The sequence below is a fragment of the Phlebotomus papatasi genome, chromosome 1 (genome assembly GCF_024763615.1).
Source record: "Phlebotomus papatasi isolate M1 chromosome 1, Ppap_2.1, whole genome shotgun sequence".
In the NCBI taxonomy this organism is placed as follows: Eukaryota; Metazoa; Arthropoda; class Insecta; order Diptera; family Psychodidae; genus Phlebotomus; species Phlebotomus papatasi.
The window spans coordinates 20,636,385-20,660,676 of record NC_077222.1 but is presented as its reverse complement, the minus strand read 5'-3'; the positions used below and the strand labels follow the sequence as shown (position 1 = coordinate 20,660,676).

At 33.8% G+C, this 24,292-nt stretch overlaps 2 protein-coding genes across 3 annotated transcripts in view; one reads left to right on the top strand and one right to left on the bottom strand.

Annotated features, from left to right (window-relative positions):
• The window catches only part of LOC129798174 (uncharacterized), a 237,517-nt gene that overhangs the window by 152,649 nt on the left and 60,576 nt on the right, over positions 1–24,292 (bottom strand). For both annotated transcript variants that reach the window (XM_055841183.1, XM_055841182.1), the window contains exon 4: positions 23,973–24,108. In XM_055841183.1, the coding sequence (XP_055697158.1) occupies positions 23,973–24,108 (136 nt within the window). The remainder of the gene's footprint in view (positions 1–23,972; positions 24,109–24,292) is intronic.
• Positions 1–24,292, top strand: part of LOC129798173 (nose resistant to fluoxetine protein 6-like) — a 25,942-nt gene extending 1,650 nt beyond the window's left edge. The window contains exons 2-8 of the mRNA XM_055841181.1: positions 18,750–19,170; positions 19,230–19,796; positions 19,862–19,922; positions 22,897–22,967; positions 23,044–23,139; positions 23,205–23,649; positions 23,722–24,292. Coding sequence (XP_055697156.1) covers positions 18,750–19,170; positions 19,230–19,796; positions 19,862–19,922; positions 22,897–22,967; positions 23,044–23,139; positions 23,205–23,649; positions 23,722–23,898 — 1,838 coding nt within the window. The 3' untranslated portion in view covers positions 23,899–24,292. The remainder of the gene's footprint in view (positions 1–18,749; positions 19,171–19,229; positions 19,797–19,861; positions 19,923–22,896; positions 22,968–23,043; positions 23,140–23,204; positions 23,650–23,721) is intronic.

The window sequence follows — 24,292 nt, the reverse complement described above, 5'->3', positions numbered from 1 at the left end:
TAAGTTTTACTTCACGTTTTCTATCATCCACACCACGCACCCTCAACATTCTTCCCTTCATGAAATTCCTTATCGCTCCATGAGGCTGACATATCAATTGAGCAATTTTCATAAGAAAATTACACACATTTTCCAACAAAGTATACAAGTGAATCAACTAATAATTTCCAATGTATGATATTTCAGGTTCTTTTTCCTTTCGAAAAAAAAAAGAAATTTCACTTTGAAAATAGCCCTGGAATTAAATCAAAGGAAAATACAGGAAGAATAATAAATAATTTGTGAGGCAAACAAGCAAGATAAAAAAAAAATGAAAATGGATGGAAATGAAAGATAAAATACAGGCATTCCTCGAGGAAGTATCATCAAAAGGCCAAACTCAAAGTGAAATTGTTGTATTAAATTAAGAAATAAATTAAAAACTAAACACTGAAATCGAATATATGGCTATATATTTAAAGATATGAGAATTCTTTCTTTTTTCTTGCCTTTTTCTCACAAGCTAAAGAGGGTAACTGGAGTAACTTTATATAGTAGAAATTCTCTCTAGTCTTCTGTCTTTTTTTTTCCATCCATTATATTCTCATTACAAGATTGCTTCATATTGTTTGGCTGAATATTTGAACAATAATGTCCATTTTCTTCCATTTCCTCCATCACAACTTTTACTCCATCTCCCCTTTCACGGACATTACCATCACTCATTTCAAAAATTATATATCTCTAACATTTCCCCATCCCTGAAGAAAAAACACCCATACAAATTGTTTCACTTTTCTACCCACCAAGTTCATCGCAAATCGATCCTATATAGCCTTAAACCCATGAGAAAGGATCCCCAACAATAACAAAAAAAATCCACGAAAACTTTTTGGAGTGGAGTTAGCGGCAAAAAAAAAGAAATATGAAACGTTAAGAACTAGATAATAAATTGAAAGTGACATACATATACACAGAGGGTTCGTCTAATTGGACACTTGCTATGGTGAAACAATAAAAAAAAAAAAGACCAACACAAGAGAATAAAGCAAGAAAAGTCCATGGAAAGTTAATAGTCCCATCAATTTGTGTAATGAATAATTCTTTTAAAATGTTTTAAGTCATTTTATCACATTACACTGAAGCTCTTCTATTGCTAATAAATCTCTTAATTTAATTAAAATTCTTCTCTTGGCCCACATTATTCATTCTTTTACTTTCGTCCAACCCTGAATTTTTTTTTGCCATTCAGAAGTACTTGCTGTATTAAAAAGAAACCTTCCCAAAAGAAACATTGACTTTTTTGTCCTTTGATTAATAGATATGGTAAATATTTAGTTAGGCTAATTTTTTGAATTCTGATTTAATTCTTTAATCTGTTTAATCCTATTTTGACAGTTTTTTGTGAACTTCTCTTTTTTTTTTGGTGGAAATTTCATGATAGTACAAATGGGGTGGTAAGGCTTCCCAGGATTTCCAAAGTAGTCGAAATCGGTACTTAGATGCTACTTCAAAAGTAGGGGGAAGTGGTGCACCTTTGAATGTGGAGCAAGATTTTTCACCTAGTTTTAAATAAAATTGACCCTTACCATGATGTAATTTGGCTGGACAAACAGATTGAGAAGCTAAATTACATTATGATATGACTCAATTCCATTTAAACATAGGAGAACAATTCCAATTTCAAAACTAACCCACTTCCCCCATACTTTTGCATTATTTATCGTTTATCGGTTCTCAACCGATTTAAACCGATTCATGAATCACTCAAAAGATCCCACAGAATAGTTTTAAGAGTAATAAAGTTGATTTTCGAACAAAAATTATATATCGGTTTATAACAGATGCACAACCGATTTGAACAGATTTATAAATTATCCTAAACATTATTGCTCAAAATACCTTGGAAGTAATATAGTTGAATTTCGGATAAAAATTTGTTATTGGTTATGAGCCGGATCATTAGCTACTCATATTAGCGGATCATTAGCCGCTAATAATTACAACGTACTTGTGTTGTTCCTTATAAGCATTGCTTATGAATATCTATCTTTCTATCTATCTATCTATCATAACCGATTGGTGTCGGTTTAGACATGTCAGAAATTCCAAGACCTTTCGAACGAGCCCAAACATGAGATCATTCGGTTGAGAAATACGCTCCTTAGAGCCTTTTTAACCGTTGGCCATGAAAAATCGTTTTTAGGAATGATTCAACGAAATGTACGCCTATGTAACATATCCAAAAATGAAAAAAAAAAAATCGCATGACGTGTTTTAGAGCAATCCCGAAAAAACATGGTTTTGGATCGAATACATGTCAATTAATATTCCTGTAGATTTTTACTACTTTTATTAATATGGTGCAAGTTGTAATTTTTAATAATAGGATTTCTAGATCCACTCTGTGATCAGTCGATTCCAATTATTCCGAAAACATTCACTAAAATGCAAATTTTTGAAAGTAAATCGGTCAAAAATTGATATCTCTTGTAAGAACAATATAAATATTTTAAAATTTAATTTTTTTTCATGTAAGAAAGTTGAATGAGGTTAATGAATGCTATCTATATGGGGGAAAATATGAAGCTTCAGTATCTTTTTGTTTGCAAGATCGAATTTTGAAGTTTTTCCCTTGACACATTTGGCCCCAGGTTCCCCTATCTAAGTTTATTTCTTTTTCAGAGGAATCATTACATTTTGACACAACCTCTTGCCTTGAGTATTTAGAGGAATTTCCTTCTCGTATTATACAGGCATTGCGTGAATCCCTCAAGCTTTTATGTTATTGTAACAGCTTTGTAAAGCTAATTTACTCACTGGGTTGACGTTAATAATCATATGGTTTGCACAAGCTTCAACCGCGAACTAAGACGTTCCCAAATCCTCTTGTTAAACATCATTCTCCCTTAATACAATATACATATTAATAAGTTAATAATCCAAAAGAGGACGCTATGAAAAACAGTGATTTCTTAATTAATTAAAATATTCCAATCATCATTGAAATGGAAAAGCAATGAAAAATCCCTTTTTTTTAGGGAGAAAAATGAAGTCGCCTAATCAAATTAGACATGAAAAATACGATTTGGGCATTATGCTAATAAAACGCTAAATTTCCGATTTTCATTATTAAGACTAACCCCTTGTTCCTTTTCACCCTCTTCCAACCAAATCCATCAAATGACTCTCTTCCTGCCACTGATTGTTCTCCTTCCACATCATTCAAAAAAGAGAATTTTTTCATGTACAAGATAACACAATCCCCAATCATCGAATTTAACCACTGAAGGAACAAAAACAAAAAAACGATTTTCCATCCATTTCAAATATACATACGTTCAGTCTGACCAAAAAATTAGGAGGGTGGTGTTGAGGATATTGGTCTGACCACAAGCCAACAGGGGACAGAAAGGGGTGGGTGGGAAAAGCAATTGTGGATGGGAGGAAAACCGAAGAGAATTTCAAATAAAACCTAAAACCTCATGGAAGTTAGAAGAAAATGACGAGAGAAATAATGTCGATAGTATTACTCCAATTTGGTTGTGTATCAAATATAACTTTTCACTACTGTTATATACCTTTAGCCATCTTCATACACCGGTAGTCAGTTCTATTTTTCTCTGTCTCACATACTGTTAATTTACTTACACACGAATTGATTACGAAATAATGGCCACATCGCGTGTCGACCGAATGTCTATGAATTTTTTAAAGAGAGAGACTTCGATTATTTTTTCTCTTCTCATGTTTTTCTTCATTTCTAACTTTCATCACACCCCTAATGCTTTTCCCTTTTTCCCCATACACTGCACATACAGTGGTGGTAAAAATAATAGGGTCAATATATTGTCGCTAAGAGCTTCAACTGCTGCTGAATGTTGTGTGACAGATTATAACAATGTGACTAGACTAATGACCTCTACACACTAGAGAAATTTATGTCCATATTGAAGAGTTTTTCCTACACAACCGCAGGGAATTTGCTTCAATATGGACATAAATTTCACTAGTGTGCAGAGGCCATAACAAAAAATGTTTAGTACTAAAGGAAGACTCCCATGCTTCGCACACACTCAGCCTTCGAACACTTCATATTTTTCCCATAATCCTTTATAATGCATATGACCTATTAGTAGTATAGTTCGCGCAAGTGCCTGTTGCTGACGTCAGCCACTGAGAGGTGCGCGCAAGTGCCTGACGATGACATCACGCTTTTGACGGTGTTATCGTGGACATGACTGTCACATCAGCACTGCAAGTTCATTGAACTTCACATTTGACACTACTTTTGAATGACGTCACACGTTTTTCACTGATTTATGATGACCCAACAACTATGCTGATGTTACATTTTTTTTAATCATGCAATATTGTGTTTTGATGACATGTGGAGAATTTTGAATTGAAATTTTCATAGGGCTTTTAATGCTCGCATATTAACTTTTTTAGCATATTTAAATGTTTTCTGATTTTTTTTTTAAATTATGTTTACTTCTCTGCATCATCATCACTTTTTCCTAATCAATGTAATGTGAAAAAGATTTTCCATCCAGTGGAATCGAACTCCAGACCTTGTGATTAAGAGATCCGCACAATACCAACAGGCTATTATGGAATATACAAAACTCTGGTCGAAGGTGCCAAATATACATTTCTATGCGCTTGGGAATGATCGAAATATGATCTCTTGCATCGCGCGTTGGTTAAGTGTGAAGTGGAGTGAGAAGAGTTGCAGAAGAATAGGAAATTTGTCAATGAATTAATTTTTTATGCACTGTGTATGATTCATATGGAGACGTTTGGAGTCAAGTGAAGAAAGAATGTGAAAAAGTGTTTTTTTGTAAACCTTGCGTTGCAAAAATTGTCCACGCGACATCACATATGAAATTAACTAATAATTACTATACGGGGAATTTGTTCTTTATTGATAAGAGATTTTTCCTTTTGTGAATTAGAATTATTATTATTACCGTCTTAAACTTACCTTACAATTCTCACTGCTGTATACTGCTTTCAAGACAGAAGAAATACATCAAAGGGGAAAGTATGTAGAGCTTTGATTTAAAACACAAATTTCTTGTATGAAAAATACTCCTCTAATTTATTTACAGATGTATTAACCTTAGCAAAACTATACAATAAAATTGTGTATCGAGTGTCATAAATCTATCTATTTACATTTTAGTAATAGTTAAAAGCCTAAGTTACATATAAATTTGAAAATTTAATTTTTCTTATCTACATTTTTTAATATCCAAAGGGCAATGTCTTATAATCTTCTACACACCTCCTTTTTGTAAGTGTAAATTGTACCTTTTTACTGGCTGCACCGGACAGGATTTTGAATCGTTTTTGACGAAAAATGCGATTTTTGTAGTCAATATTCAGTGTTTCAATATCTCCGAAAACAATTGATTTTAATGCATTGAAATCGAGATGCCTTTCCACCTCATGGTTCATGCTGATGCCTTTAGCCACTATTTTATATGAGTACGAGTTTGTAGAGGGTGAAAAGATCTTAAGAGCATAAGTCTTTGGGCCACAACTGACATATTCCTCGATGAAAGATCCCTCTCCGTAATCTGCTAGCTCGTCAGTAAGTTCCCCCAAAAACTTTCCACAGTTTAAAGGGTTCTCTTCGCCAGCAGGAACCGTAAAGATCACAGAGTCTGTGTCGCAATAAAGAAGTTTATCTCCTAATTTAGAGAGGATTGAGTACAACTTGATTCGGGCATTCGTGGTGGTACATATACCTACACCGAGGTTCACATATTTTGATGCAGACTCGGCTTCGGCAATATACTTCCACGAAACAAAAATCTGCTTTTCCCCAACGGGATATAAATCCATTAACTGGATATCTTCAGACCCAATTAATCTATTTAAATCCTCGGGGGAGTTGCAAATGCTAGTCTTTGTGAAATTTTCACGCATTATGAATCTTCCCCAAAGACTATTCAAGACTAGCTTGGTAAGCAATCGCAACCCCTTGTTCATGCAGATTTTTTCCTTTTCCAATTGCACACCTTCCTTCTCTAAATATTCGCGGATGTAACTCTCCTTTGCTTCATCAGTATCTGTATCTGTAGGCCATCCACTGGATTCTTGTTTTATTTTAAGGAAGTTGTCCACAAAATCGGCAAAGAGACCCCTTTCGTTAGAATCCCGATTGTACTGTACCGTCTGGTAGGACCAAACTTCAAAAGATTTAATAATTTTGTATCCATGACGGACTGCCAATCGGATTTCATCTAACGACCAGAATCCGGTGAGAGTTCGTTCATCATCAGAATGTGTGCATTTATCCGTGTTAATCATCTCTGTGCAAGATCTACAGAGAGGAAATATTAAACGATCGTTGCACCTATACGGCAAGCATGGTAAATACAAGTTCCGTGGGGGCAGCACTGTGCATTTAACCACACCATCATAATTTAATATTTCCTCTGGATTTCCAAAAGTTTTCACGATGGTAGGATGACCGATGAAATATTTTGAGTATTTATTGGCCCAGGGGTATAATGATGTAAAATCGTAATAATAAATTTTATCCCCTGGACCACTTTTTTGATATAATTTAAACACTTCAGTTCGGCCTCCGTACACCGCACTCCTCAAATCAAACCCTGCATCGACTATTTCAGGATGATTGTTCAAACTAGTGTCCAATTCAGGATCTGATTTAAGAAGTTTTCGGAAATCACATTCCCATACCGAAATCAGATTATAGCCCATGCTTTCGATACGTCGCAATCGAGCCAAGGTTGCTTCATAACGGCTCTGTATAGTGTCGGATGAATTTCCTGAACATACATATTCTCTATTCAAGAAACATGTATGCCCATGATAATAACATCCTTCGAAACTATACACAGTGTTTGTGCTGTCGTCAAAGCCGTCGACAATATAATGACAATTTTTAAGTTTAACTTCATATCGAATATCTTTTCCTGTAATCATTTTTTGATACACAAGCCATTTCAAGCCAATTTTACTTTGGAGATTATTATAGGTCGAGCTGTAATTACTTTTCGGTGTAATAGCAAGAGTATTCGGTTTGAGATAATTCTTTCTATACACCTTCATTACAGCATCGGCTAAAGTAATCGCCTGCAAAAATGGATTGATTCCGGTAGTATCTATAAATGAGTACATGAAATTTAAGGACCCGAGTTTAAGAATTTTGACATCCTGATTACAATAATGTATCAATTCTTTCCGATTATCAAAAGTGTTATCTTTATTTAATTCGTACCACGTGAGAAACTTTTCGTACCGATTTGACGACATTGACTCGATTGCATACATTTCCTGTGGAGGATACTTTCCAACATAATTCATATTTTTCGAGATGTTGAATTTATAAGGGTATTCACCCTTTTCGCAATCGCGGAGCCCGAAACTTGCACTAAATTTAGACAATGCAAAAGGGATGAAGCTCAAAGAGTCTAAAAATACAATGTTCCTTATCTTCACATACAAAATTTTGCATCCTGTGAAGATAGGACTGATTTCTTCATCTCTCTTGCACAATTCTTCCAGAATAAATTGCCCATCGTAGCTTTTGGCATTATGAGCAATTATTGCTGAAGGAAAAGGTCTAAATTTAAGAGCGTAATCCACAAATTTTTTAACGCACGACCCGTTAGAATCATTTTCAAAAATATGGATCGCTGGGCTACAATTTGAACATTCGGGATCGGACTCTGTGGATTTTGCACATAAATGACAAACTTCATGTGCAACACATAAATTTGGGATATGATCAGAAAACCCATTTTCCTTCTCTACAAGCTCGCACTCAAAATCATAAAATATCAATGAAAACTCCTTTGGGGCATTTTTCTTGAAGGGCTGAATGAAACAGTAGTGAGGACTGGTGACTTTTTTGTAACAGATATTACAAAGTGTTGTGAAACATTCATGTGGCTCACAAACCTTGTAAGTTCTGTCACAGTCTTTGCAGATTTTGATCTCACTACATGTTCCATTCTCAATATGAAAATTGAAGCAGGATTCTCCAGGGAATCTACGATTGCAATTTGAACAATCGATCTTTTCGGGGATATTGAGACATGGTGAATTGTTGCCACAAAAACGGCATTTTTCAGGACAAATATGTGACTTATTATACAACTGATCACAATAGTAACATTGAAATTTGAAATTGTAAAATCCTTTTAAGTTTTTAATGCAAAAAAGCTGTACGTGATTTTTAAATCACAATTTGATGACGTTGAAAAAAAGGGTTGGGGGGGGGGGGGGTAGTGGGGGGGGGGGGGTTGGAAGGCCCTGCCTGAAAGTAGGCTATCACCACGATCATCTCTCTATGACGTCACCACACAATTATTTATCTATAATTTGACTCATAATCTGATTTGAACATGCGATCATGCACACTTTTGAAGAAAATTTTTAAGCTGTAAATAAAAGTTCATAAAATATGATTGCAAAAATTGTGGAAAAAAATTTTAGCAAGTGAACAAAAAAATTTCAGCACTTATGAAAATAAATAAGATTTATGAAACCCACATGTTAAAAAAATTTAGTTTGGCTTATAAAAAAAATCATTTTGTTGTTACTTGACAGAAAAAAAATCATCGATCGTGAAAATATGTATTTTGGCAGCATCATCATGACATGTTTGAAACATGTCTTTGGAAAGGGAAATTCTCAAATTTCATTTTTAGCGCATAATATTTTTCAGGAAATCATTTCACAATTTTACATTTTCTATGAGACAATTTTTATTGCACGTGTGCGCGGGAATCATATTTCAAGTGGGGATGGAGAGTTTCTGTTTTTCAAGAAAAGTCGCGATCGTGAAAAAATATTTTTCTAGTGTCATCAAAACATGTTCGAAACATGTCCAAACGTATACATTTTTCTTGCATTTGCAAAATTCACCATTGACAACGAAATTTGTCACCATTTTACTATTTAGAGAAAATATCAAATGGGACTTGAGAGAATTTTCTACCTTATGCTTTGTGAAAAACGCAAACTGTATTTTTCGTTTTATTTATTCAATGAGCATAATGAAAAGATAAAAAATGGTTTTAGAAAAACCTGACAAAAAATTATACAGCTCGAGGGTGTAGCGGCAAAATCATTTTAGGAAAATTTTCATGTCTTATACATGTATGATGACAATTTCATCTTGTTAGAAGAGTGCTGTAAAATACCAAATTGCTATCAAACAAATTTATTCCAGAACATGCAATCGTATAAAACTCCTGAAAAAAAATTACAAATAATAGGTGACGACTGGGTCTACGCGCTGCAAGTGAATTTGATACTCCTGCAGAAATGTTCTTTTGCAGAGTCAGCTTTTCCACCGATCATGGAAAAAATAATTTGGATGCTCTAGCAAATTATTATAAATAAGGTGGAAAAATTATTTTGTCCTCACTTTTAAAGTACCCGCAAAGCAGATTGGTTGCACATTTGCACTACAGTGACAAAAAATTAAATCGAAGATGAATGGAGATAATTTGGAAGGTTTCGCCGGACTAATTTTTAAATCGAAAACTGTCCCTGAGTGGATTAACTATGTGTTGAATGGGAAATCGGTGATAGAACTTTTGCACCTTCTCGAAGAAGATGGTAGTGATATTCTTTTCTCAGAAATTATACGCCGTATAGAAAATATTGTGAAAAGTGGGTATATACTAAGTGAAGAAGAGAAGGAAATTCTTCAGAAAAGTGCAATGATGACAAAAGCTGGTCATTCTTCACAAGTGGACAGGGTTTATAATATTTTATCAGATGGGAAAGATATTGAGACCAGTGAACCTCCACTAAAAAGGAGAAAAATTGAGGAGTCTACGATCCCAAACTCGTCTGGGGTTATCACGTTACATGATGTTACTGATTCTGAAGATGGCAAATCTATTGTAACTGAAAATAATTATACTCCATTAACGCAAAACGGGGGTGGACAAAATGTAGAAATAAATGGTGAGAGTAATAAAGATCAGGAGAACCATGATCAGGAACTTTTGAAGATACTCAGCAAGACAAAGAAGTATAGTGAATTTTTCAAAATGACAGAGCTTATTGTCAATTTTCGCCTTAACAAACCTAAAAGTATGACTGTTGGAGATTGGATGGAAAGTGGCTTAGATGGAGTGATTCAGGAGATTCGCAATTTATCTAGATCAGATACGGACCGAGTGATTCTCAAGGTAAATATTATACTTGACTTTTAGATATTTCTTAACATACAGAATTATCATATAAGGTACTAAAAATCCCTAAATTTTGTTTATTTATAGATATTTGTCACAGAGGAGCCCACTGAGAAGGCCCTTTTCATCGGTATGAGACCTCTAAATGCTCTCACCACATCTATTATTCTGCAATATATGGAAAAGGTAAGTGATGCAATCTATTATGCTATTTTCTAAACTACTTAATCAATACTACAAATCAATACCCTTTTCAGATCCACCAGAGTACGGAGATGTTTCACTCGTCCGAAGTAATGCAAGTTAGAGCCTTTCTGTTCCATCCTATGGAAGGACGAGGAAGACATCATAATCCTAATGGGATGGTAGCGGATAACATTCGCCAGTTTAAGAACAAGAGCGCTGTAGATTTTAATAACCAGGGCAATTGTTTACCGATAGCCCTTCTTGTGGGTAAGTACCTTTTGACTGATAAAGCTGAATTGGACAGAAAAATTAAAAGTTATCGTCGATATTGTAATATTTTCAAACAAGATGCGGAAAAATTTGTTCTTAGCCTCGGAATGAAAGTATCTGACAATGGTCAATATAATTTTGAGTTAATCCATAATTTTGTGAAAAAAGAAGAATTTAAATTCAGGGTAAGGGTATTCAATAAATTAAATGATGCAAAAAGTATTATTTTGTCTACAAAGAAAACTCAGGAAAATATTAATAACGTAATTCACATATTTTATTCCGAGGCTGAACAACACTTTTTTTGCATTAAAAACTTAAAAGGATTTTACAATTTCAAATTTCAATGTTACTATTGTGATCAGTTGTATAATAAGTCACATATTTGTCCTGAAAAATGCCGTTTTTGTGGTAACAATTCACCATGTCTCAATATCCCCGAAAAGATCGATTGTTCAAATTGCAATCGTAGATTCCCTGGAGAATCCTGCTTCAATTTTCATATTGAGAATGGAACATGTAGTGAGATCAAAATCTGCAAAGACTGTGACAGAACTTACAAGGTTTGTGAGCCACATGAATGTTTCACAACACTTTGTAATATCTGTTACAAAAAAGTCACCAGTCCTCACTACTGTTTCATTCAGCCCTTCAAGAAAAATGCCCCAAAGGAGTTTTCATTGATATTTTATGATTTTGAGTGCGAGCTTGTAGAGAAGGAAAATGGGTTTTCTGATCATATCCCAAATTTATGTGTTGCACATGAAGTTTGTCATTTATGTGCAAAATCCACAGAGTCCGATCCCGAATGTTCAAATTGTAGCCCAGCGATCCATATTTTTGAAAATGATTCTAACGGGTCGTGCGTTAAAAAATTTGTGGATTACGCTCTTAAATTTAGACCTTTTCCTTCAGCAATAATTGCTCATAATGCCAAAAGCTACGATGGGCAATTTATTCTGGAAGAATTGTGCAAGAGAGATGAAGAAATCAGTCCTATCTTCACAGGATGCAAAATTTTGTATGTGAAGATAAGGAACATTGTATTTTTAGACTCTCTGAGCTTCATCCCTTTTGCATTGTCTAAATTTAGTGCAAGTTTCGGGCTCCGCGATTGCGAAAAGGGTGAATACCCTTATAAATTCAACATCTCGAAAAATATGAATTATGTTGGAAAGTATCCTCCACAGGAAATGTATGCAATCGAGTCAATGTCGTCAAATCGGTACGAAAAGTTTCTCACGTGGTACGAATTAAATAAAGATAACACTTTTGATAATCGGAAAGAATTGATACATTATTGTAATCAGGATGTCAAAATTCTTAAACTCGGGTCCTTAAATTTCATGTACTCATTTATAGATACTACCGGAATCAATCCATTTTTGCAGGCGATTACTTTAGCCGATGCTGTAATGAAGGTGTATAGAAAGAATTATCTCAAACCGAATACTCTTGCTATTACACCGAAAAGTAATTACAGCTCGACCTATAATAATCTCCAAAGTAAAATTGGCTTGAAATGGCTTGTGTATCAAAAAATGATTACAGGAAAAGATATTCGATACGAAGTTAAACTTAAAAATTGTCATTATATTGTCGACGGCTTTGACGACAGCACAAACACTGTGTATAGTTTCGAAGGATGTTATTATCATGGGCATACATGTTTCTTGAATAGAGAATATGTATGTTCAGGAAATTCATCCGACACTATACAGAGCCGTTATGAAGCAACCTTGGCTCGATTGCGACGTATCGAAAGCATGGGCTATAATCTGATTTCGGTATGGGAATGTGATTTCCGGAAACTTCTTAAATCAGATCCTGAATTGGACACTAGTTTGAACAATCATCCTGAAATAGTCGATGCAGGGTTTGATTTGAGGAGTGCGGTGTACGGAGGCCGAACTGAAGTGTTTAAATTATATCAAAAAAGCGGTCCAGGGGATAAAATTTATTATTACGATTTTACATCATTATACCCCTGGGCCAATAAATACTCAAAATATTTCATCGGTCATCCTACCATCGTGAAAACTTTTGGAAATCCAGAGGAAATATTAAATTATGATGGTGTGGTTAAATGCACAGTGCTGCCCCCACGGAACTTGTATTTACCATGCTTGCCGTATAGGTGCAACGATCGTTTAATATTTCCTCTCTGTAGATCTTGCACAGAGATGATTAACACGGATAAATGCACACATTCTGATGATGAACGAACTCTCACCGGATTCTGGTCGTTAGATGAAATCCGATTGGCAGTCCGTCATGGATACAAAATTATTAAATCTTTTGAAGTTTGGTCGTACCAGACGGTACAGTACAATCGGAATTCTAACGAAAGGGGTCTCTTTGCCGATTTTGTGGACAACTTCCTTAAAATAAAACAAGAATCCAGTGGATGGCCTACAGATACAGATACTGATGAAGCAAAGGAGAGTTACATCCGCGAATATTTAGAGAAGGAAGGTGTGCAATTGGAAAAGGAAAAAATCTGCATGAACAAGGGGTTGCGATTGCTTACCAAGCTAGTCTTGAATAGTCTTTGGGGAAGATTCATAATGCGTGAAAATTTCACAAAGACTAGCATTTGCAACTCCCCCGAGGATTTAAATAGATTAATTGGGTCTGAAGATATCCAGTTAATGGATTTATATCCCGTTGGGGAAAAGCAGATTTTTGTTTCGTGGAAGTATATTGCCGAAGCCGAGTCTGCATCAAAATATGTGAACCTCGGTGTAGGTATATGTACCACCACGAATGCCCGAATCAAGTTGTACTCAATCCTCTCTAAATTAGGAGATAAACTTCTTTATTGCGACACAGACTCTGTGATCTTTACGGTTCCTGCTGGCGAAGAGAACCCTTTAAGCTGCGGAAAGTTTTTGGGGGAACTTACTGACGAGCTAGCAGATTACGGAGAGGGATCTTTCATCGAGGAATATGTCAGTTGTGGCCCAAAGACTTATGCTCTTAAGATCTTTTCACCCTCTACAAACACGTACTCATATAAAATAGTGGCTAAAGGCATCAGCATGAACCATGAGGTGGAAAGGCATCTCGATTTCAATGCTTTAAAATCAATTGTTTTCGGAGATATTGAAACACTGAATATTGACTACAAAAATCGCATTTTTCGTCAAAAACGATTCAAAATCCTGTCCGGTGCAGCCAGTAAAAAGGTACAATTTACACTTACAAAAAGGAGGTGTGTAGAAGATTATAAGACATTGCCCTTTGGATATTAAAAAATGTAGATAAGAAAAAATTAAATTTTCAATTTTTTATGTAACTTAGGCTTTTAACTATTACTAAAATGTAAATAGATAGATTTATGACACCCGATACACAATTTTATTGTATAGTTTTGCTAAGGTTAATACATCTGTAAATAAATTAGAGGAGTATTTTTCATACAAGAAATTTGTGTTTTAAATCAAAGCTCTACATACTTTCCCTTTGATGTATTTCTTCTGTCTTGAAAGCGGTATACACTAGTGAGAATTGTAAGGTAAGTTTAAGATGGTAATAATAATAATTCTAATTCACAAAAGAAAAAAATCTCTTATCATTAAAGAACAAATTCCCCGTATGGTAATTATTAGTTAATTTCATATGTGATGTCGCGTGGACAATTTTTGCAACGCAAGGTTTACAAAAAAACACTTTTTCACATTCCTTCTTCACTTGACTCCAAACGTCTCCATATGAATCATACACAGTGCATAAAAAATTAATTCATTGACAATTTTCCTATTCTTCTGCAATTCTTCTCACTCCACTTCACACTTAACCAACGCGCGATGCAAGAGATCATATTTCGATCATTCCCAAGCGCATAGAAATGTATATTTGGCACCTTCGACCAGAGTTTTGTATATTCCATAATAGCCTGTTGGTATTGTGCGGATCTCTTAATCACAAGGTCTAGAGTTCGATTCCACTGGATGGAAAATCTTTTTCACATTACATTGATTAGGAAAAAGTGCGATGATGATGCAGAGAAGTAAACAAAATTTAAAAAAAAAATCAGAAAATATTTAAATATGCTAAAAAAAGTTAATATGCGAGCATTAAAAGCCCTATGAAAATTTCAATTCAAAATTCTCCACATGTCATCAAAACACAATATTGCATGATTAAAAAAAATGTAACATCAGCATAGTTGTTGGGTCATCATAAATCAGTGAAAAACGTGTGACGTCATTCAAAAGTAGTGTCAAATGTGAAGTTCAATGAACTTGCAGTGCTGATGTGACAGTCATGTCCACGATAACACCGTCAAAAGCGTGATGTCATCGTCAGGCACTTGCGCGCACCTCTCAGTGGCTGACGTCAGCAACAGGCACTTGCGCGAACTATACTACTTCATTTTAAGAGAAAAGAGAAAAATCCACTATCTAATTCTACCCCTGGCTAATTGTACCCCAGTTTCCCCTACGTTTGAAATTCAGTCGTTTGAATCACACTCTTTTATAATTAATTAAAATATCTTCTCATTCTTAGAATAAAAAAAATCAATCAAAATGACTGGATTTTCACTAAATTTTACCGATAGAAATATCGTAAAAAACAAATTATTTTGCAAACACATTTATTAAAATTCACAAGGAATAATTTATGTTAGATTTTTTTAACGATAAATTTAAAACAAATTATCAGGCAATTTATACTATGTTACCATCGCTAATAGATCAATTTCTACAATATTGGCTAATTCTTTTGCTTACAGCATGATAAAGTATATCAAGCATAAAATATTCCTTATTAAATAGGAAAAAGAAAATTTAAAGAAGTAATCGTTTATGAAAAATTTAATTGAGGTAACATTTTCATGTACTGTATCCGCTTTAATCGTGTTATTAATAAATATATTCATATACACAAAATATAAAGACAACATTATGCAAAACAAATATTCGTAAAAAAATTAATTTGGTGTTCTTTTTCAAATCAATCCCGCTGCATGTATGATTCCTTTGCAATTTAATTATTTAATTAATAGGCTAATATTTAGCCATAGCTATCAGTATATATATTAAACTCTTAAACTTCAATAATAATTTATGGTTATTTGCTTTATATCATTTTTTTTTAAATTCCAAATAATAAAAAAATTATGAAATACGTGGATGTAAAAAAATACATCTTATATAATATAATTATAAAGGAATAGCAACAGAAAACTTTGGATTAACAAAAATGCTCCATAATTTGTTTAGAATATATAAACCCTAAACAGTAGGGGAAAGTACTCTCTCTTCGAACGTTAATGCCATCGAATAATGTGAATTTCTTTTATTTTTTCTAAGAGACTTACACATAATTCTCACAAAATTATCAACAATTGATATTAAAATACTAATATATTTTAATAAAAATATATGTCTCTCAGGAAAAACTTAAAAAAATCACATTACTCGAATGCAAGTACGTTTGAAGGGAGACAACTTACCCCTACTGAGAATTTTTGTATAAAAGATAATTGGTATCCTGGATATATATCTGCATATTTTAATTCTACTGCACTAAGTTTACAGAAAGAGCGTATTATATAATTCCTTTATTTATTCACACTCTGAAATTTCCACCTTCTACCCCCCGGGAACCACTTGCCTCAACAAATTTTCGCGTTTCAGACGATTTTCGAAATATGACATTAATATGACTTCTCCGTCCGTAAATTCATTTGTCTCATTGTTTCATTGTCATTTGTTGTACCATTATTTACATTTTTGGATATGGTTTAGAACTTACTTAGACGAACATTTGGTCCATATACGAAAATACCGTTAAATCATTCCTAATATCGTTATTTCAAGGTCAAAGAATAAAAAGGTTCTAGAGAACGTATTTCTCAGCCAAATAGTATCACTTGATGGAAAGGTCTTAAAATTTCTGACAATTATTAACCAGTCAACCGGTCCCAATCTGTTATAAACCGGTAACGTAACGAACTGTGCTATTTTTACTGATCTTCTGAGTGATTTATAAAATCGGTTCAAATCGGTTATGTACCGCTAAATGGTAAATAATGCGTAAATACTTTTGAGGTATGACATCTAAATATGTTTCAAGTTTGAACATTTTACAAAGCATATTTAAATCCTATAGGGGAAATGCTTCTAATTTTGTCCAGTTTCTTATTTTGGACACTTTGAGGATAACATTGGACACTAAAAATAAATTGATTAAAATGATGGATTTTTATTCCAATATTTGATGAATAATGAATTCTATCTAAATATTTGTTCTTTTTGGAATATTTTACCACTAAATACGTTAAAATTTGAATATGATTTGAGTTGAAATTGCTTTGTTGAAAATTCAGTGTGAGCAATTGCTTACGAGAAATATGACAGAACTTCGTGGCTTACTTCAGTCTTATTTAGTTTTGGTGAAGTACTAACAAAGTTTGTTCGCTGTTTTTGAGTGATATTATTGAATATTCATTGAATATTGTGTTGATTCACGTTACTGATGATTTGTACATTTGACCTGAAGTGAGATTTGCCTTGTGAATTATATTTTTCGTGTGAAAAATGGGAAATTTTTTAAGACATTCACCAGTGAGGTGATGATTCTTATTTTGGACAGGTGTTTTTCTCACGAAATTTCGTGAAGTTTTAGCTTTTGTGATGACTAGGTTGGACAAATGCCTGGAGAAATAAAGGAGCATCATCTCTACGAAAGAGATGCAGTGAGAAATGCCTTGAAAGGCTCCCGGAAACGGCAGGGAATGAGCGAATCCGCACGTACTTGGAGTACCGAAGTCAACTCACTTTAATGAATGATATGGAAAGTTTCCGGGCTTCTTGTGACATTCTACGTTTCCCTTATATGACCAGGAAGAGGACTTGGTAAGATTGGTTCATGAAATGAAGAACAATGGGCATCCTGTTGAGGCGGATTATCTGTCCAAATTTACAGACAAGTTGTAAAAATTAATAACCAAGTTGTCCAAAATAAGAGTCAAATTCACCTCTACATATCAATTCATTTTTAAACGTATTAAAACTAATTTTAGTAAAAATGAGATGATAAATAGCTTGCCAAGTTTCTAAACGATCCTTCTGAAAAGAGAGTAACAAGAAAAGTCAATTAGTATTGAAAATATGGCACTTCAAACTTAGGATATCGATGCTTATATGCAGACTGTCCAAAATTATAAGCACTTCCCCTATACAGAAATAGATAAATACATTTAATTGCAAGCATACACACTGCAACTGATACTTGAATCCACGTGCACCTTGTTACTCGAAGGGAAAATTGATGATTCTATAGCAATAAATATTTCAAGAAATTTTATCTAAAAAATCAGCAAATGACTTTCAATAATTTATTTTATTTTGAGAAACAATCCAGTGTAAACATGAAAAATCTGTTGTACTACCCCAACCCCTGTTGCCCTATCAACACTCTTCTTTAAATTTAAATTTTTGTACAGTGATTTTACGAAAAAGTTTGATCTAACACCTTTAAATGATAAGCAATGTTAATACAGTGCCCGCTCTCTAATCCGGATCGCCGTAATCCGGACGAGTTATCGACGGTCACATTTAAAATAATTTTGAGGTTATGTATGCACGAGTATTCAGCAATGAAAATGAATTATCCTGTGATGTTTTTGTTTAATAAATGAAGTATAATAGCATAGAATTCTCTAATTATGTCTTTTTAAACTTTTTTAAAACGTTTATTCTAATTCTAGAAAAAAAACTTGTATTATATTTTCGAGACGTTGAAGAAATTCAAAAAAATCATCCGGATTACGAAGCGGACATCTGTCATTTTGTCCCCCAATCATCCGGATTACGAAGCGGGCACTGTAATTCATAAAATATTCTCATTAGATTGTCATACTTGCTTCACTGGTAAAAATAAAAGATCAAATTTATCCGAATTTAATCATTTTACAAAGAATGGATCAAATTTTAAACTCTGAATGCACATTTATCATAATAGAACATGTTAATTTGATCTTTTCTTTGCAAAAGGATCAAATTTGTATCAATTTGATCCTTTGTTTTTACGAGTGTTCTGAAAATTAACGTCCATCCAATATTAGTTGCCAGTGTGCTAAAAAAATAAACAATTATTTTTTCTTGTTAGTTCTAGATGCATCGGGAAGAAGAAACCCAGCCTTTATGTTGGGTTCAAATTTTTGGTTAGGATCCGAAATTGCATGTCGTGGAGTCAATATTCCCCTTCCAATTGCCACATCCGATGATATGGAGAAGGGGACAAAAGTTATTAATGCAATTTCACCTGTGAAAATGAATTATCGTGTGGTATATGGGACAATTGAGGGAGATCTTCAGGTGGCTCTAAAACTACTCTTTACACCTTATATGCACATTGGTTTGTGTGTACCTGAGTCCTGTCCAAATGAATTTCTAATGAGAATCACACAGAAATATTTGGACGAAAATCCCGCATTTGGAATCATTGAAACCAAAGTGACTGTGGAGGGAATCAAAGAGATTAAGCCCCATGGCAACTTATTAGGCCATTCCACGGTGCTAATACTCGGGTGAGTGAATTTCAATAAACTCCAGTAGAGCAATAGTGTTCAAAAGCATAATTTTGCAGGAGTATCATCTTTGCAACCCTCACAATCTGCTTCTACGCCCACAAACTCGAATCAAAGAGACACAATCCACTGAGTATTAACCACAGAATTATCTCATGTTTTTCCATTCGAGAAAACTACAGAATTCTCATGAATAATGAAGTGACTTCAAAAAGTATTTTGTCACTCCATTTACTGAGGACTGTATCCTGTATTTGGGTGATTGTAGTACATGTAATGTTCTTCCAACTTTGGCTCTCGGATAGTCTCACTGTCTCCTCAATTGCCGTCATGAAGACCCACTTTCTCTTCCTGTGGCGAGGAATTCTCTGTGTGGATATCTTCTTCATAATTGGTGGCTTCCTCTGTACCTTCAACTTCCTGAAGAATGAGCAACTAAAGGAGGAAATTAGATTGAATGGATTCAGGAAGAATTGTGGTATCTTCCTGAAATACTTCTCTCATCGATATCTTCGATTAACTCCAGTTGCCTTTATTGCCATGCTTATAGCCCGTATTACCTATCTGTTCTACAATGATACCATCTTCCGAGACTTTAAACATTGTTTCGGCTTTGACAAATTAAAGTGAGTTAATTCCATGATACTGTGTCCCAACATCAACTGATATTGAATTTGCTTCTCTTTTTCAGTTGGCACTACAATTTACTGTATATCCAGAATTTCTTCTCATACAAAGATATGGCTTTTGTGGTGAGTTGATAGTTGAAATTTTAATAGGTTTTTACACAAAAAAAATGTATAACAAACCAGTGAATAGGGATTCCATGAAGGGAATTCTATAACGATATGACAATGTCATATGACAAATTGTCGCGATGAATTTGAAAATAGAACAATATTAAAGGCCAGTGAGCACCGAATAACCATTGCTAGGAGCTCTGTAAAGCTCTTAGCAAAATGGTATGAATCTGATTTTCAATTAATTTTTCCGAATTTCCCAAATAAAAATTCTTAAATTTGTCATATGACATTGTCATACTGTTACAGAATTCCCCTACATAACAATATAGCAAAATCATATGACAAATTTTCGTGATTTAATTATAGATCAGGACATCATGAAATTTTGTAAGCATCGAATCGCTTTTTCAAACAGTTCTGTGAAGCTCTCAGTAATTAATATAAATTCGCATTTTTGAATAATTTTCCTGAATTTATCACATAAAAAATTAAATCTTTCATATGACTTTTTCATACAGTTACAGCATATCCCTAAAAAATTAACTACACTAAGGAAAAACCTAAAAAGTTAAAACAACTCTATGGCAGAGTTGAATTATCTCTACGAATATCGATGTAATTGTTACTCTTTTTCGTTGTAAATTTTAGTAAATATAGTTGAAACAACTCTTCGTGCAAGTTGAATTAATTCGTCGGGTATCGATGTAATTATTACTCTTTTTCGATGTAAAATTTCATCTCGACTGAAGTATATGCTTATGTGTTTTCGTTTTAAGAATATACTTCAATCAAGAAAATTTTCGTGTGACAAAGTTCATATGGAACATCAACTAGAAATATGCCTGACAGTGTTTCATGAAGACATGTTCGTGCATCATATGTGATATTTCACTCGGAATATAGGGAACTTGAGATCAAGAAAATATTAATGAAAAAAAACGATAAAATAAAAAAATATATAAAATTGCAAAATCTATCCATTTTGAGTTTCGAAAGAGTTATTTTAACTCCAAAAAAAGATTTTTTTAACTCTTGGAACGAGTTACTTTAACTCTTAAAACGAGTTATTTTCAGTCTTAAAAAGAGTTATTTACACTCTTTTGTCATATAAATTTTAGGAAAAAAAGTTAAAACAACTCTTCCGAATATTACACCTACACTGAGAGAAATCCGAAAAAGTTAAAATAATATTCCGGAAATGTTAATTTTACCCTGCATTATTGATCCGAAATCGGTGTAAATATTACTCTTTTTAGGTGTATTGGGAGTTAAAGTTACCCCTTTTCATCTTAATTTTACCCTTAAAAAGCTGTAAAATTAACATTTTTAAATGTTGATATATTTTTACACCTAAAAAGTATTAAAGTTATGAGGAAAAAAAGTTAATCGCACCCTCTTTTTTCTCTCAGTAGTGTATAAACAGAAGTAAAATCAACTCTAAAATATAGTTAATCGAAAATCACAAAGAAAAAGGGTCAATTCAACATCGATTCGAGTAAGTTTTACTCGATTATTTTTCTGAGTGTAGAATAACTTGTTTACCATAGATGCTAATTTAACATCTGCGGTAATTTACTTTATAAAACAAAACCAAACGGAAAGAGATATCTACTTATTTGGAATTTCAAATATTATTTCACGTTCAACAAGTTCTTTTCAGTTAAGTACTTTTTATGTTGAAAATAAAAGAAAATTCTGTGATAGTTTTCGTAAATAAAAAAGAGTTAAAAAAAACTAGTAGGGTAAGAACTCATAATTTTGACCAGTCTGCTTATAAGCATGGATGTTCCAAGTTTTAAGTGCGATATTTTCAATACTACTTTACTTTTTTTGTTACTCTCTTTTCAGAAGGGTTATTTAAAAACTTGACAAGCTATTTTATCGTCTTATTTTTACTAAAATTAGTTTTAATACGTTTAAAAATGAATTGATATGTAGAGGTGAATTTGACTCCTAGTTTGGACAACTTGGTTGTAAATTTGGACAACTTAGCTGTAAATTTGGACAGCTAATCCGCCTCAACAGGATGCGCATTGTTCTTCATTTCATGAACCAATCTTACCAAGTCCTCTTCCTGTTCATGTAAGGGAAACGTAGAATGCTACAAGAAGCCCGGAAACTTTCCATATCATTCACTAAAGTGACTTGACTTCGATACTCCAAGTACGTGCGGATTCGCTCATTCCCTGACCTTCCGGGAGCCTTTCAAGGCATTTCTCGCTACATCTCTTTCGTAGAGATGATGCTCCTTTGTTTCCCCAGGCATTTGTCCAACCTAGTCATCACAAAAGCTAAAACTTCACTAAATTTCGTGAGAAAAACACCTGTCCAAAATAAGAACCATCACCTCACAGGTGAATGTCTTAAAAAATTTCCCATTTTTCACACGAAAAATATAATTCACAAGGCAAATCTCACTTCAGGTCAAATGTACAAATCATCAGTAACGTGAATCAACACAATATTCAATGAATATTCAATAATATCACTCAAAAAAAGCGAAGAAACAATGTTAGTACTTCACAGCTAAATAAGACTGAAGTAAACACGAAGTTCTGTCATATTTCTCGTAAGCAATTGCTCACACTGAATTTTCAACAAAGCAATTTTAACTCAAATCATATTCAAAATTTAACGTATTTAGTGTTAAAATCTTCCAAAAAGAACAAATATTTAGATATAATTCATTATTTATCAAATATTGGAATAAAAATCCATCATTTTAATCAATTTATTTTTAGTGTCCAATTTTATCCTCAAAGTGTCCAAAATAAGAAACTGGACAAAATTATGAGCCTTTCCCCTATCCACCCTTCGAATATCTTCATTAAATTACATTAAAATAGTTTGCAAACTAAGATTGACCTATCCCATCATTCCCTTTTAAAATAATAATTATATCTCAACTCATAGTTCTGAGTGCTCCAAGAAAAATTGTAAAAAAAAGTCTTTTCAAAGCAATTTCTTATCTTTTCTCCCAAAGTGGACATGGTCACTGGCATGTGAAATGCAATTCTACATCTACTGTCTGGCAATTCTCTTCATCTACTCAAAGTTAGTACTTTTAACCACTCAACAACAATTCAGCAATTTTCACAAAGTATCATTTTTCCCCTTTTTTTGTCCCCAGATCACCCAAATGGGGTATTATTTCTTTCGTGGTATCAACGATATCCACTCTAACCGTGACTTTCATCATTATGTACATGTGCAACACCTCAATGAGGTACAGGTCTTTTGTAACAAAACTGACCTCGGTTTTGATGAAAATAATGGACATGTCATCTGCAGGTTCTTGGACGCATATCGTGATACTGATGCTGTGTACACTAAACCTTGGACAAGGATATCCTCCTACCAATCGGGCATGATATTGGGATTTATTCTCTATGTCACACGTGACAGAAGGATTTATCTAACAAGACGACAAACAGTAATCATTTGGAGTGCTATTTTGGGATTTTTCACTTATACAGTGGTCATGCATCCTGATCAGCCGAAAATCCTCATATACTTATTCATGTCTGGCGGTAGAATTGTGTATGGCCTTATCGTGGGTGGAATTATTGTTATTTGTCAATGGGGCTACGGCAGGTGGTTTGAGTGGATTTCCACACGAAGATTTATATGGCAATTCTCAAAGCTCTCCTACACCATATACCTGATACATCCGGCAATTGGAATGATTGTATATGGGACAGATGCCCACGTTCTCAATATTTCCTTCATTAAAACAGTGAGTATTAGTTTATCGTAAATAAATCTTCACATTATATCCTTAGATTTTCACCAATTTATCTTCTACCAGATTCTCGACTGTCTTGGAATTGCAATTGCTTCCTACTATCTGTCATATGTGATAACAATTCTCTTTGAACTACCCTACATAAGACTGTCGGATGAATTTATCTTAAAGCGCCGATTGAAGCATGATACCCAATCCCACAAGAACGGTGGTAAAGTGACGAGTGAGAAGATTCAGTAAATCAAACCCCAAGACAAACCAAAATCGTGATAAAGCAAAACTTAACAGACATAACATACAAATACTTAACTTACCCACAACTTGCATCTGGATGTGAGCCATTGCTGTGGAGAAGGATGGTGCGTCAGCTGAGACTTCACACGAAAAATTGCCAGACAATCCAAATCCAACATTCCGAATCACTACTTGACTGGCATTTGAGAGGGAGTACTGCAAACAAAAAAAAACAAATATAAATTGAAACAACATATTCCCCAAAATATCCTTTAAAAAAAAAAAACAAAATACAAGCTTGCAGAGTGTAACATCACCATTTGTCCTCATCTCAATTATAGCCCTGGGATTTGTATGTAATAATTAGGATTCGCTATTAAAAAGGGTGTAACTCTTAAAA